Source organism: Ursus arctos, unplaced genomic scaffold, assembly GCF_023065955.2.
Source record: "Ursus arctos isolate Adak ecotype North America unplaced genomic scaffold, UrsArc2.0 scaffold_32, whole genome shotgun sequence".
NCBI lineage: Eukaryota > Metazoa > Chordata > Mammalia > Carnivora > Ursidae > Ursus > Ursus arctos.
The window spans coordinates 7101768-7117934 of record NW_026623008.1 but is presented as its reverse complement, the minus strand read 5'-3'; the positions used below and the strand labels follow the sequence as shown (position 1 = coordinate 7117934).

Below are 16167 nucleotides of genomic sequence, written 5' to 3'. Positions count from 1 at the left end.
TGCATCTGTAATAGCTCCTTTGTTAAAAAAATAAATAACAAATTTCATTCCAAGTACGGTATGCCAGTTGCCAGGAGGATCAGAAGGATGCCACCAAGAGTCACGGTTTTGGTAAGCTACACGGTCACACTTCAGCGCCCGCGTCACTGACTCCTGCCTAGGGCTCGCACGCGCGGACTGCGTCCCGGGCTGCCACCTCCCTCGCTTCGCTCGTGCAGCTCACTGCCCACCACACTGCGTGGCCAACACAATGCTTTCAGGTTTTAAGTGTGAAAACACGGTTGGTCACCTGGAAGAAAAGTGCATGTTAACATCGTCTGCAAGTAAGCGTCTACGGAATGGCTTAAACAAAAAGAACAACGGTTTACCATGAGGGGGTACTTAAAGTAGTCACTATCGAGGGAGCACTCTTTGGCAGCGAGAGCCAGGCCTTGTAAAATGGGGATAAAGATCTGTAAGAAAAAAGAAAATCGGAAACATGAGTTTAGGAAAACTTAAGAACGGGAGGCATGTTAAAATAAAGTGCTGAATCTGAATGTCTAAGCAGTTCCACCTTCCCCCAGGAAAAGCTGTTTTGTTCATAAAGGAGTCTAGTATCCGGCCACGGAGTGTGGCTCTGTCCTCCGACGAGACTCACCATAAGGGAATACAGCTGAATTTTCCAGAGGTAACAGGATCTGGTGGGCCCTAATTCTCTGGCAGGACTCCGAGTGACTCCATAAAACTCACAGTTTTGAGCCCGCTACAGGAGTCCCCAGGGGTCCTCGTGCTAGGCAACTACGTTCTCTACATCGCGACAGTAAGTTTCTGATGACCAAGCACCTACAACCTGTAAAGAAACTGGACTAAACGTTCCACTATTTTCTCAACTCTCAGTATTTTAAAAAAGTCTTCATAGCCACTCTCTCACCTCCATCTCATTCTTTCAGTCCTTCCCTGTTTATTTGGAAGAGAACAAAAAAAAAAACACCAGCAATGGGTATTATCATTACGTTAACTTTAATTACATAGAGCAGACAGCTGGTAAATGTGGACTATGCAAAAGAAAACTTGACTAGAATGACCGACCTCCATTCCGGGTACGATGAACACACTAACACGACGCCGGAGCTCGAGGACGCCCGCGTCTGTTTCTACAAGTTTACCATCAACACCAGGGCATGCTGTCACCGAACGAGATCTGCTCAGCACAGCTCAGCTACAAATGTCCCAGTGCACTCACTGACCGACTCGTTGAGGGAGCTGGTTTAGATTCAAGACTAATCACATTCAGTAGACGATGGTATAAACAACAGCTGACAATCCGAATGTCAGCAAGCTGAAACGGGAGTGCTCTAGAAAGCCGCTAGAAAATCTGAAAAATTCCCTTTCTGACTAATTTCATCCCATTGTATTGAGCAGCTTGGTCATTTAAGGAGCACAGGATTTTTTTAAAAAAGTGCCCTGGATTATAAAGTTGCCTGTGGAGTGTCTTGAGATAACAAGATAGCTCGGGGAGAGATCACTCCAGTTTTTGCAACTCAGACCAACAGGGTGGAAGTAATGTGTTGCAGAAGCTAGCTAAAAATGGACAGGTAAAGCTCACGTGTGGGGATGGGGGAGTGACAACATTACAATCGAGAAAAACAAAATAAATTTCACAACTGGTCGTCTAGAATAATCTCAACATTTTCTTCCAGAATGCTATAAAGAAAACATCTTTATGTTTTCTAGTAGACTTACCCTCTTTTGCAGGTAGGATTTAATTTATGATAGACAAGGTATTACTAGCTATAATATTTTTCAAATAGTCAAGCATTGTAATACTTGTGTGACTTACATATTTTTTTAAAAGACTTTACTTATTTATTTGAAACAGACAGAGAACGAGCAGGGGGTAGGGGCAGAGGGAGAAGCAGACTCCTTGCTGAGCAGGGAGCCAGACGCAGGGCTCGATCCCCGGACCCTGAGATCATGACCTGAGCTGAATGCAGACGCTTAACCAACTGAGCCACCCAGGCACCCCTATTTGGGTGACACGTATTTTAAATGATTCTATTGTTTTCAAATGAATACCTTCAAGCAATGACCAAAAAAATACAAGTATTCATCTCCGATCCTAAATTCTAGCTGTTATTATTTATTTATCTGCGAATATCTCAAACATTAAAAGGAGACTGAAGTTTCAGTCAAAAGATTTAAATAATTCAAATCTGCCAAACTCTTCAGACAAAAAAGTGAAGTGCTGTTTTCCATTCATTCGTCATTTCTCTCTAGAAAAAACACATGGTAACATGAAGATGGAGTGTTCAGGACCGAGTGGCAGAAAAGGCACCAGAATGCTATGATTAAAAAGAAATAGTGGGGGGCACCTGGGTGGTTTAGTTGGTGAAGCGTCCAACTCTGATTTTGGCTCAGGGCATGATCTCAGGGTTGTGTGATTGAGCCCCACGTCGGACTCCACATGCTGCACGGAGCCTGCTTAAGAGTCTCTTTGCCCCTCCCCGCATTTCTCCCTCTCTGTCTCTGTCCCTAGGGAGAAAAAAAAAAAAGAACTAGTGGGTGCACAACATTGTGAATATACTAAATGCCACTGTATTGGTTCATTTTATGTTATGTGGATTTCACCTCAATTAAAAAAAAAAGAGGTTACTTCATAACGTCTGTGCTTCTTCATGAAAAAGACAGACTAACATCGCCGGGCTGATCTCACAGAGCTAAAGCTACTCCGGGATGCTCAAATGATATCTTGTAAAACAGGAAAAGTGTTCTCACTTTTTTTTTTTTAAGATTTTATTTTTTAAGTTCTTTCCCACTCAATGTGGGGCCCGAATGCACAACCCCAAGATCAAGAGTCACACGCTCCACCAACTGAGCCAGCTGGGCACCCCGGGAAAATATTCTAATTAATGTACATCATATACACAACAGAGGGCACCACTTAAACCTTCCATGATGGTTACTTATTCTTTTTTTTTTTTTTTTAAGTAGGCTCCATGCTCAGCGTGGAGCCCGACATGGGGCTTGATCCCACGACCCCGAGATCAAGCCGTGAGCCGAGATCCAGTCAGACGCTTAACTGACTGAGCCACCCAGGTGCCCTGACAGTTATTTATTTTCATCAGAGTGCAGCTCTCTCTCTAGAGAGGAAAAGCTCTTGAGTATTCCTGCAAGTCAACAAGACCATCATCTAAGAAAAGCAGTCGATGAATTCCTAACACAGTCATGATACTAACTAGGAGTTTTGCTTCTGGATTCTTCTTTTACTAATATCTTGGAAACTGCTAAAAATACAATTCCTGAGATTTCAAATTATTAGTTACAAATAATATTAGGTATAAAAACAAACAAAAAGGAAACTTATCACTTACAGCTACTGTCTCTGTTCTGTGTCGAAAGAAACGATCCTACAGTAAATTGTAAGAAAGTGTCATAAAAATCCTTCCACCACGGCTTACGTGAGAGTTGCTGTGGCCAAGTGCTCACGTACAACATGGGCCGGGATACGGCAACCAAACGTGATGCCGGAGTGTCACCTCACAAGAAACCCGCAAGGCTAAATAAGCAGCTTTATTACTAAATATCCCGTATCTGCATTTTCACTTGACTTCACACAGTGAGATATAAAAATTGTATGAATACTTAATGAAAGAAGCAATTAGCAAGATATGAGACATCGTTCCCAGTTGAGTGGCGAGAAGACAAAAGATTCTGTGTGGTACGCAGACGGCACTGAGCTAATTTCGTCTCGGGTTTACTAATCTCCTTTTTGTAAACTCGGAGAACTAATTTTCAACACGACTCAACTGGCAATGCACGTCGTGTCTTATGCCATCTCTCAGTATTCTTGTGTTAAAGCACCTTGAAATCACGGACAGGGCCTTACACTTCTTCCCTCTCAAGGCACTTAGCACCGTTTAAAATACTAGATGCTTGACTGCTTGAAATGGACAAATGAGCTGAACAATGCAGCTGTGAATCTGATTATCTCAAGAAAGAAATCTCAGGTAGGTCTCTCTGAGCAAGTAACACGTGCATGTTCCAATTCTGAAACAGAAGTTTTCAATATATGGTGTCTTTAGAAATCGGCCTTGGCACAGAAGCTCCTAGGGTAAAGGTTCCGGAAGCAAATTCACAAAACCTCACCTGCTTGAACACTTCTTCATCCTGGTGAGTGGTCCTCACCAGCTCCTGCATGAAGCCATACGGGAGATTCCTGCAGAGCATATACGGCACCAGGAAGGACGGCTGCTGCATGGACCTGCAAACCCACAAAAGTCAAGGACCGCGATGGCTCAGCTCATCAGTGTGTGACAACACGGCACACGGGCTGTCACGTCGGCAGAAGTGTCCAGTCAAATACCACACTTCAAATCTCCCGAATGTTCTACACAACAGTTTGAGGCAAAAGACCAACCTTCTTAAATTGTTCATAATCACTTTTTGGTCTTTTTAATGACAGACTATAGAAAGTTTCAAAGAATCCATCTCTTCCTACATTCAAGCCCTTTAATAATAAAGCATTACCCCAAAAATGAAGCATTATTTATCTGTTTTACTCATTTGTTTATGGTGTATCCAACTGAAAACAAAAGATCAGTGGTGGCTGAGGACTTTAATTCTTGTTAATTTTAACCACAGAATATTTTTTTAGGTTTTGGTCCACGTTTAGCCTTTTCCTTCTTCTTCTTCTTCTTCTTTTTTTTTTTTTTTTTTCCTTTTTAAGGTTCCTTTATTTATGTAATCTCTATACCCAATGTGGGACCCGAACTCACAACCCTGGGAGATCAAGAGTCCCTCGCTCCCAACTAAGCCAGCCAGGCGCCCCATCTTTTCCTTCTTTTTGACAAGTTTCAAAAACAGATGGTTCTGGTACAGAAAATAATAGAAGAACACCCAGAACGAAAAAATGTTGTAACTTTGTCATTTCTTCCTTGGATATTTTTGCATCACTTTTCCTTCAGATATTTTCATAAAAGAAATGAAATATAGAAACACTCTTTATCGAACTGGAAAGCTTGATGGGACCCTCCGAAACAATCCATAATGTAGTATACTTTGGGTGATTCCCAAACTAACTGCTCTCCCACTGTTATTTATCACTGAATAACAGATATTGACTGTATGATACATGGAAAGTGATAACCTGCACTTTTTTTCAAAGATCTCCCCTGATTTCAAGGAGCTGCTTTTGAACTCAATACTAATTTCCTGCCTTGACGTTGACATATTTCAACAGTGGTCTAGAAGTAAAGCAGACAGGGAGTGTTTTATTTTCGGAGTGTTTCAGGAAAAGCGACCTCCTGGGTCATCCACTTTGGTCTTCCAGGTGAGAAAGTGCATTATCCCAGGTGATGCAGGTCGGCTGGACAGCCTGAGGTCCGCCAATGGATCGGGTCCTCTCCCTGCTAACATGAGCGCACACGGTTTTTCCTACCTTGGTTGTGTGAGGGAACCTTGCAGGACTAACGCAGTATGGGATATGCACTGTGAGCGGACATTGCTCAGAAGCTGGCTGACTGCTGGCTGGCTGCACATCTGAAAGAAAAAGGCGGAGGTCAGGACCACAAAAACCAACAAAATAAGCCCGAACTGTTGAAAACTGGCGAGAGTCAGGAGACACCAATCTCCAGGAAATGGCACGCTTTTCTCTTGCTTGAGTCATAATGAACAAACCAGGGTAACTGCATCGTCCACGTATGCTGCGTCCGCTGGAGTCTACAGTCAGAGAGTGAGGTGACCAAGTGGGACTCTCAGAGCTGTGTGCTCGCTCTCCGCTTTTGCTGAGGTTCAGGGCAACAAACCCCAGAGAGGCCCTTCACAGATATATAACTAACAGGTGGACGAGTGGACTAGTTTGGAAAACTAGAAGCGGACAATGAAGTGGGGATGAAATAATAATAAAGTCAGCATGAAACAGGAGAAAAAGCATAGCTTCTGGAGTTTAAACACGTTTTTGTAACTTTTACGTGATTACAGACAATTACACCGTGTGTCTGAGGTGCATTTGCTTATCCATACAATAAAAACAACGCCTATCTTACACTGGAGTGACTGAGCCACCGTGAGACTCTGAGGTCCTGTAGACAGAGCACAGGGTCGGCCATCCGCAGGCACTCCACCAATGTGGGTTATTACTACACTTGTCACAGACTACCAGAAATTGTCAGGGCCATGTAAGTCGCTGGTGGCAACTGCACTTGCCCCGTCACCTCTTCCTTCCACTAGAATGTGAGTTCCGTGACGGCAGGGATCTTTGTTTTGTTCCCTGATACGCCTTGAGCTCCTAGCACGGTGCCTGGCACATAATACGCGCTGGAGAACCATTTTCCTGATTGAATAAAGGAAGGAATGTTCCTTAAGGGGGCACATGATTATTTATCAAAAAATAACCAGGTTCCTATGGGTTTTTAAAATGGATCTATTTCATGTTACCTTTGGTGCTTTTTTTTCCTCTATTCCAACTCGGTCAAAACACTCGATGAGGTAGTTCAGCATGTCTGTCTCCTTGCAGGTCTCAATGGTGAAATGGTCACTGTAGGAATCCCAAGTACTTGCCCCACCAGAGGCTCCCAAACTTTGGAGAAGAGAAAAGAAAATTGATGATTCTTACCTCTTCTCAGTGAATTATTTCTGACAGAGTTTGCATCTCCGCAGCAGAAAGCCTGTTAGGATCCCTGCACCCACGACAAAGCGCAGACACCCATGCAGCCAAGGTCGGAGCTGACTGCTCGCTGCACCTGCTCACTGCACCTGCTCCAAGTTCAACAACAGTAACTCTTAGCAAACATTTTATTGACCTAAGAAGACAGCTGGATCAGAAACTCAACATCTTATCTTATCGGGAATGGCAACTTACAAAGCCAGGAGGACTAAGAACTGCTACTGTGCTGGGCATTTGAAGGGATAGCACGTGTACTTAACCAAACCGGCCAGCTTCACTCAAGCCAACTTGCAGGTTGAAACCAGCCTATACTACTGCTGTCATCGAAGTCAGCAGGAGTGAAGTTATAAAGGCTAACAAAAAACCCCTTCTCATGACTTCTGGCATAATCTCAAAAGCCTTTATCTAGCATTTGGCAATAGGACCAGAAACGGAAAATTGTCCAGTTATAGAAAAATATAAAACTCTGTCATTAACGAAAGATTTCCAAAACTTTCAGTGAAAAAGGCAAAGTTGTATAGTAAATACAAACCAAACAACATTCCTGCGTAGGGGTATCCAAACTTGGGTTCTATTCCAACTGTACTGCTTGCTTGTTACCTGAACCTAGAGCCTCATCTCCTCTGGAGTGAGGCTTAAAGGAAACCAAACGGAAGTGCTTTGTAAAATATAAGCAGGACACAACATGAAGCACTGTTATGATTAGTGATAACTATTCACCGAGACCAAAGCCAATCATTATCTCAAGGGTTAGGTGTGAGGAAATTAAAGTTTAGATCAACCATCAACAAGTCACGTACCTAATCTGATGTTTAACTCACAAATTTATTTGATATACACAAAAGATACAAAGAGAGTAATCATGGCACAGGGAGAGGCCAGGAATTTTGAAATGAAAAGGAAATGAGAAAACATAAACTTAGCAAAACAATTACATATGAAAGATGATAAAGAATGGGAAGAATATCACAATCTCGAAAGACCCATCCCTACTTCAACTGGGGCAGACAATTAAAGTCTAGAAGCCAACAGGCTAACAGGGATTGAGCCACGAACAATACGTTATGCAGGTAGATGCACAGATACACGTAACTGATTCTGGAATATACGCATGACTGACCTTACTTAGAATTTTAGGAAAATACAGTTGACCCTTGAACAATACAGGGATTCGGGGTGTCACCTCCATGCAACTGAAAATTGCATTTAACTTCTGACTCCCCAAAAACTTAATGACCGATAGCCTACTGTTGACCAGAAGCCTTACTAATAACGTAACAGTCGATTAACACATATTTTTATATGTATTATGTACTGTATTCTCACAGTATATTCTTAAGTATTATTCTTAAGCTAGAGAAAACAAAATATTATCAAGAAAATCATAAGAAAGAGAAAATACATTTACGGTACTTCACCGTATTTATAAAAAAAAAAAAAATCCCCAAATATGTGATTGAACTGCGCAGTTCAAACCCATATTGTTCAGGGGTCAACTGGATATATAATTGACCTTGGAATGAAAGTATATTAAAATTAAAAAGATGAAAACAATACCAGTTTTAAATCCAAGGCTTTCAGGCCAGAGTCTAGTAAATCTGAATCCCTATGACCTGCTCTATAGATCTGACAGAAGGGAAGAGAGAAGAAAGCAGAGGGGGAAGGAAAAAAGCAACCATCAGAACAGAATAGAAAAACCCACCCACAAATATGAGAAGTGTGGTGAATCTCCAAAAGTAGAAAGGGGAAAGGGAGATACCTTCCTACTGCACCATCTCCGTTCCAAGCTATCTGCGACTTTCTCCTCTTCTGTCTGACGTCAGTGACCCAGTGACTCTCCTATTCACTGCGCTGCCGAAGATGAACTTGACCAACACAGGCTTTCCCTACACACAGCTAAGGTTAATTTTCCTTTGAGTGGCTCTGATAGAAGACAACGAAAACCAATCTGCCTCATGTTTAAACTGAAAATTTCAACTATACATTTCCTTGATAATAAAGCCCAAATTTTTCACATTTATACATTTCTGATGAAAAGCATCTTACATCTGATGCCGATAGGTCCTTGCCAGCTGTAAGGGGTCAGTACCCACAGCCAGCAGGCGAAAATCCACATAAAGTCAGCGTGCTTACATGGTGGCTGCTCACACCCTGAAACCAGGCTCCGTTCTTAGCTGACACATCCCACTGAGTCTCCGATGAAATGCGAACACCTCAAAGCCAACCGAGGTACCTTCACAGCTATTTCACTGAGACATGAAAAGTGACAATGTATGTAGAAGACTGCGTGTCTAGTGCCAGGCAATGCAATGAACGGCACCCAGAATATACTAGAGAATTTTCAAAGCCAAAAGAAGTTGGTATATTTTGGTGATCATCTGTCAGACGCCTAACAACACGTCAGCTGACTCTCAAGACAGAATTTAACCCAACAGGAAACGCAGAATAAACTCCAGTATTTGTCCACAGATTACAAATTTTAGGTTGGTCGTAAAGGTGCTACAGTAAACCATGATCTCCTAGCACGAAAAGCGGCCCGTCTCGACAACACTACACACAGGTCTCAATGATCAAAACACACAATGATCTTTAGGTTCGAAGTGAAAGCGTTGGACTCAAATTTTGAACGCGACACTGAAGGAGAAAGTGGTGTCGTGTTTGTGTGCGTATGTCCATGCTATCAATAAATATTTTTAAAGTTTTAAAATAACATTTCATTTTTCCCTAAACAAGTTATTCCAAAATTCATGAGGCTTTTACAACTGTGACACATGGAATACCACACTGGAAATATGTCCTATTCAAGTCCTACGAGTATCTACAAACTCATACCTCCTTCTGGGAGAACGCCTGAACCGTTTTCTGGTAACTACATCTCCAGTCCAATTTAATAAAGTGATTACTTCGCCTAACAGAAATACACCTGAATCCTTCTGAAAACACAATGCAAATCTTCCTGGGGAGCCGGCCGTGCATTAGATCTGTGTGAACCGAATCCCATTTGAAATGCACCAAGAGAATGTGTTCCTTGACAACCTCTTCTATAATGGTATGAATAATCTCCCCCCGTATTTAACTCATTTTTTTGAATGCAGACTTTTAGAACATTGTGTTTTCTCAGGGCTGTGCGAGTTCGAGCAACATGAATTCACAAACAAATGTTTGCAGTGTGCTGTGTATCCCAGGCGCTGTTGTAGGCTCTGGGGGCAGCACACTGAATGGAACAGACCCTGCTGGTGTGGCGATTACACTCTAGAGGGGCGGAGAGTCCATAACAATATAGGAATGCTATGAAGAACACTGAAAGCGGGGCGTGGTGACAGACACGGGCAGTAAGCGTGCGTGTGTGCTTTATATAATGTGTAACACAACCCTCTGGGAAGATGGCACGTAGGTGGAGACCCAAGGGCGTTAGGGGAGAAGCCATGCAGCCATCTTGGGGATGGCTGTCCAAAGAGAGGAAGTACGTGTGAAGGCCTAGGGCAGCAGGGAATATACCAGGTGAGGTCAAGAACAGGGTCATGAGCTGCGGAGGGTGTAGGCAAGGGGAGGCACGTGAGGTCAGAAGAGGAATGCATGCGTGTGTGTGTGTGTGTGTGTGTGTGTGTGCGTGCGCACACGTGTATGTGAGATGAAGAGTCTCACGCGCCAGGGCAAGGCTTTGGGTTTTACTCTGTGTGAGTAGGGACATCGGTGGAGGGTTTGGAGACACACATGGTGGGACAGTTTCCAGGTTTCATTTCCAAGTAGTGACGAGCAGCAGAAACGAAGAGTAAATGTTAACATTTTTCACCATTTGCTAATTTTCCCTTTCTCTATTCACACAGGCTCACGACATTCTTGAAGATTCTACCTCCTTCACTGAAATATCTAAGCAGTTACAAACAGATTTCTTTCCTACGAAACGCTTGGAAAAATTTTCCTCAGAGCAAATGCTACGTTATCTTTATTATAAGAGGATTCTCTCACTTCACTCACTCTGCTCCTGCAACAGGTCGATCCTTAATAATTCATAAAACTCTTTTCACAGAGGGCTACAGAACATCACAGAAGGAATGTTCTACCTTTCTTAAATTAATCCTTCTTGTCCCCACTATAGATAATTAACACATGAACGCACGTCCCAGCTATTTCCAAAAACATTCATAATGTATCGACTCCACCAGGCGAGCAGGAGGGGGGCAGGAGGGGGACAGACGTGGCCCCTGCTGATCTTCCACACCAATCTTACTGGGCAAGGAGTAGGTGTTGAAATTGCTGACTTGAAAGTAAATAAAATTCTGGGAAGATCAGCTGGCAAGAAAATAACTTATTTCCTGATCACTCAAATTAACAAGGTTTTTTTGTGACCTCTTCTTGGTTCTGGCCCTATGTGCATTCTTGAGTTCCTCTCTATTTGCTTAATCAGTTATGTATTTTTACACATCCTCTCACATTCTGCTTGACAGCTATTCAAAAGCTGTACGTTGCCAAAATCTGGATAGATCAGATTCTGTTTTAACAGCCAGCAAAGGACCTGCCAACTGAATGGAATTTTGTAATTACCGAGTAAAATGCTGGCACTTCCTTGCCAAGGAACAGAGTAGATGCATAAACACTCGGCAGCGAAATAACTAGTAAGGAACGAGGACAACATGAGTCCTGTTGGGGGCACAGCGTGGTGGTGAAGCAGGTGAGTTCTGGACTCAGGCCCTGCCACGTACGTGGTATGTGACTGACCTCCTGTCCCCCAGGTTCCTTCCAGTAACTGGGCGGGCCGCTGTGAGGATGGAGGGATGATGCGTGCAGACTGCTGGCACAGGATCTGGCCCACGATGCTCAGTAAGTATTTGGAGCTATTATGACACAGTTCTCTCTCCTTGCAGCTACAGAATCTCGATCAGAGACAAGGCTGGGATGCTAGGAGTCTAGTGCTAGTGAAAGCAGCACACAATCTGGTATCTTTGTGAGAGCAAGTTGGAATTAAACAGGCCAGGGAGAGAGAGCATTTCTCTCCCAATTTACAGAACAGATAACAGAGCACTTTCATCATGTATGGAAACGGATTCCTAAAAAGGATGCCTGCTGCGTTACTCTAATCGTGCAGTAGGATTGTATCCACGTGAAAAAGACACTTCTACCTTTGGGAAATTTACTTGAGAAACAGTAACACAATGTGCAACCTAATACAAATATCAACCTTCCTGAATCAATATTCAACCTTGCACCAACATTCCTTTCTCTCTTTATGTACTCTAATGATTCTTCTGAACACTGTCAAATTTAATGAAGTGTACCTAACTCCTACTGCCATCTCTATTTATAGCCTAGAGTTATTTTTGAACAGTGCTGAGCACAAATACCAAATCAGTCCAGTGGAAACTTCGATTTAAGAGCAAAATCGTAAGACAATGAGTCAGAGGTTCAGAAAAGAAGGTGCTATTATGTTTTCTTGCCCAAAGTCACCTAGAACACCCAAGCAATCTTTTTTCACACGGTTTTCAGGGGGGAACATTCAGCAGCATCATGAACTAAGTTTTAGCCTCTGCTGTCATTCCAGAGGCTATCTAAACGAGGGTCTAGCTTCACGGAGGTCAAGGAGGTGATCAGGGAAATTTAAGGTTAGAAGTGAAAGCAGAATCAGTTATACCAGACAGGATGGCCCCATATGCTCTTGAACAGATTGTCAGACTGAGCTGGGGGGGAAGGGTGGGGAAACACACACATACACGCACACACGATCCCAGCCCCTCTGCCATTCCCAAGTAGCAGCAATCCATGCACCAGTACGTAAGGAATCATGCCCCACCAAGTACGTGTTGCTCCCATCTGGCAGCTCACGAGAACACTCGCGACAGATAAATGAAGGGTCCCTCATTTCAGAGCTTGGGGTGGGTGAGCTTGATGACTCATCTTTCATCTGTTGTTTGTGTCTCTGACAAATGATTACACGTAAGTTTTCCTCCGAACTTACCATCGGCAACAACGATGAAGATTTTCCTACGTGCCACTTTGCCCCAGGATAAGGTCCTAACGCCGCGGTACATGCAAGTTGCCCACATCTTGACTCTCCAGGCTGTCTCACTTGACCCTACTCTGCTTAGATTTAAAGCACGCCCCTCATGAGGGCTTATGGAAGTTAGTTCCTAAGCACCTGTGCACATGCAGGGGTAAGACTCCATTCCTCTGATACCTGGACCCAAACTGGACACAAGAAAACTCATCACCACCACCACCACCTTCATCATCACCATCATCACCATCATCATCATCTTCTTCATCTTCATCACTACTGTCGCCAGAAAGTGCGAGGAAGAGGAAGGAGAAAGGATTGTCGTACATACTACCACAACAAAAGCAAAAAAGGTCATCAGGGAACAAAGGAAAAACGAGAGGTGGAAAGCTTTTGCAACTGCTCTCCCTTTTTAATTAAATGTTATGCTAAAAGTTCTGATTACTGACATGCAGAAAAATAATTCACCTCAATGACATAAACGCACAGGTAACACTGGATTAGTGGAATTCTGATATGGCTTCTTTCTAAGAGGCTCATATCAAAGGGTCAAGGCACAAAGACCGGCCCAGCCCAGTGATGAGAGGTAAGGGACACGGGCCCAGACCTGCTCCCACCGCCCCTCGGGCTGACTGTAGCTACGACTGACAACGGTACAAAGAGCTGAAAAGTGCTCCTGCGAGCCCCAAGTCTCAAATACAAAGTGCCCACAGCCTCTAGAATTCATTTGTCATGAGGAATGACACATGAACTAGATTGCAAAAAATGAAGTGATTTCTTTTTTTTTTTTTTTTTTTTTTGGGCAGGAAGGAAGGAAGAGTGAGGGGTAAGAACAGACCACGGGACGCACAATGGAACACCCACACCTTCTACGGCTATCAAAGCCTGGCAGAAGCATGGACTCCGGGCACGAGGCCTCCAAACTAGTTAGACACGCAGGTTAATAACCCCAAACAGAAAACCACATGGAACTGAGGTCAGCGTCACACACCAGTTCTTCCAAACCGAGTTAATCGCCTCTGCCTGCACTGCAAACACGCACCCAGCTCTCCTGCTGAATAAATACCTAGGAGAGATCCTTAGGGATGAGGGACGTCTGCTCACGGCACTGGGTGAGGCGGCCAGGGAAGGTGGCCCCAGGCTGCTGGGTCTCGGTCTGGGAGAGCTGGCAGGCACTGCTTGAGGGCTACTAGCGAGGGCAGGGAGGCTGGGCGAGCTGGACAGAATGGAGATGCTGGGGGACCGCGGGCTGGGAGAAGCTGACGATCCCCACGGGTGGGTGACAGTGTAGGGGCGATACCGCGGAGATGAGGGCTGGCTTCCTGCGGCAGTTCCAGAAGCCGCGCCGTGAGGGCTGAGGGAAATGGAAGGCACAGCCGTCGGGCCGGCTGCGCGGGAAGGGGAGGAGGCAAAGGATGGACTCGTCATTGGCACCGAGCTCCAGAAACTTGTAGTGGGAGCTGGGCTAGTTTCATAGAGGCTAAATCAGTTGAGAAAAAGAGGAAAAGAGGAAAGAAGAGAAAATTGAAGAAAAACTTGAAGTAAACAACTAAAATGGAAAATAGCAAGCTTTTAAAGAATAATACAATGACACTTTGTATCTCTAAGCATTCGAGTGTACAGATCTCTCAGACACTCTTCTGAACGGTTATAATCGAATTCTGTACTCCTCTAGGGGCTACATTTACAGTATGATAAAGCCCTCTTTTCAAAGGATAATGTACTATACACAGCCATTTGCTTCTAAAATTTACCGATAGCCTACCCATGGGAAGCCAAACAAACCAATCTGGAAGAGACAAGACCTCCAGCCATGACTACACGCACCCCCCCCACGTACAACACACGCCACAAGACCGGCAAAGGCCCGTGAGTGAGCAGCCCCTTCCCTTACGTACTTCATGGCCCTTTTACAACCAAACTAGATGTGCAAAAGGAACCGCACTGACCTGGAGAAAGAGCTGGCACCGAAGGAACCCACGCTGCAGAACATGGGGCTCGTTCCTGGGTTGGAGCCAGTAGTGAGCATGAGATTTCTGTCTGGTGACCGAGCTGCCGCGGCAATTGGCTGTGACGTGGCCGTCAGACTGGCAAATGGATTTTCATCTCTAGTCTGAGTAGACATCATTAGCACTTCCATTAAAATCTGGCCAATCAAGTCCTTAAAATCAGAGAACACTGTTGGAAAGGCAGAATAAAGAAGAGGTTACACACACTTCTTCATATGTGAATGAATCCGCCAAGCTGAACCAGAGGTTTAATGTGGTATCTGGACTGGATTCTGGAAGAGTAAAAGGACATGAGGAGAAAACCCGGTGAAATCCAAATGAAGCCTGAGTTCAGATAATAGTAGTGTCTTAGTTCTGACAGACTATGGTTACATAAGATGTTGACATTAGGGAAACTGGGAGAAGGGTATACGGGAACTTCCTGCATGATCTCCAAAACTTTTCTGTCAGTCTAAAATTATTCCAAAATACAAAACTTATTTTAAAAAAAAGAGAAAGAAAATTGGAGTGCACCCAATGAGAATCACTGCTGATATTAACCATATAGCTATGGTCTTGCTACTCCCAGCTGCAGACATTCATTTATCATACTAGAAATAAAGCTGGGTTAACATCTCTACCTAAGTTTTATATACAGTAAAACTATTTAATGCAAGGTTCAACATATTTTCTGAAGGGTCTAATAAATTAGTCACCATCTGGCTTTCTGGAGCAAATTCTATTTTCAAACTGCTTCCTTTATTCTTTGAAGCTCCCAAATGCTTTACTGTGGGTCTTTATTTATTTTTTTATAGGTTTTTTATTTTTTTAAGATTTTATTTATTTGACAGAGAGAGACACAGCAAGAGAGGGAACACAAGCAGGGGGAGTGGGAGAAGGAGAAGCAGGCTTCTTGCCGAGCAGTGAGCACGATGTGGGGCCCGATCCCAGGACCCTGGGATCATGACCTGAGCCGAAGGCAGACGCTTAACGACTGAACCACCCAGGCGCCCCTACTGTAGGTCTTTAGATACATTTTAAATATCACTAAATAAATGAGAGCTGTAACACATGTAAACCTCATCTGATTCAGCTATTAAAAATTACCACTTATATATGTACAAGACAGATTTAAGAATCTTAAGGTTTACAGTAAGAATAACAACAAGGGGGCACCTGGGTGGCTCAGTCGGTTAAGTGTCTGACTCTTGATTTTGGCTCAAGTCATGATCTCAGGGTCATGAGATCAAGCCCCATGTCATGCTCCACACTGAGCGTGTAGCCTGCTAGAGATTTTCTCTCTCCTCTTCCCTCTTCCCCTCCCCCAGCTCTCTCTCTCTCTCTCTCTCTCTGGAACAAATATATATTTTTTTAAAAAGTAGCTATTACTTAAAAAAAAAAAAAACAAGTGACAGACTTTTGAAACACATGGGTGCTAGGCTCATACCTACAACCAGTTTATCTGAAGATCCCAGTAAAATCAGAAGTACACTATCCATCTGCCAGGAACATAGGAGAGTTTTCCTGCCAGGGAAGATGGGCAA

At 43.7% G+C, this 16167-nt stretch overlaps 1 protein-coding gene across 6 annotated transcripts in view; it reads right to left on the bottom strand.

The window, feature by feature from the left end:
- Positions 1–16167, bottom strand: part of UBE4B (ubiquitination factor E4B) — a 119461-nt gene that overhangs the window by 39336 nt on the left and 63958 nt on the right. For 4 of the 6 annotated variants that reach the window (XM_026519876.4, XM_057305134.1, XM_057305136.1 and 1 more), the window contains 7 exons: positions 14585–14813; positions 13702–14115; positions 12816–12965; positions 6415–6556; positions 5417–5517; positions 4126–4240; positions 369–452 (listed from right to left, as the gene is read on the bottom strand). In XM_026519876.4, coding sequence (XP_026375661.2) covers positions 369–452; positions 4126–4240; positions 5417–5517; positions 6415–6556; positions 12816–12965; positions 13702–14115; positions 14585–14813 — 1235 coding nt within the window. The remainder of the gene's footprint in view (positions 1–368; positions 453–4125; positions 4241–5416; positions 5518–6414; positions 6557–12815; positions 12966–13701; positions 14116–14584; positions 14814–16167) is intronic. The other 2 variants (XM_026519875.3, XM_057305137.1) reach the window with 1 other exon arrangement.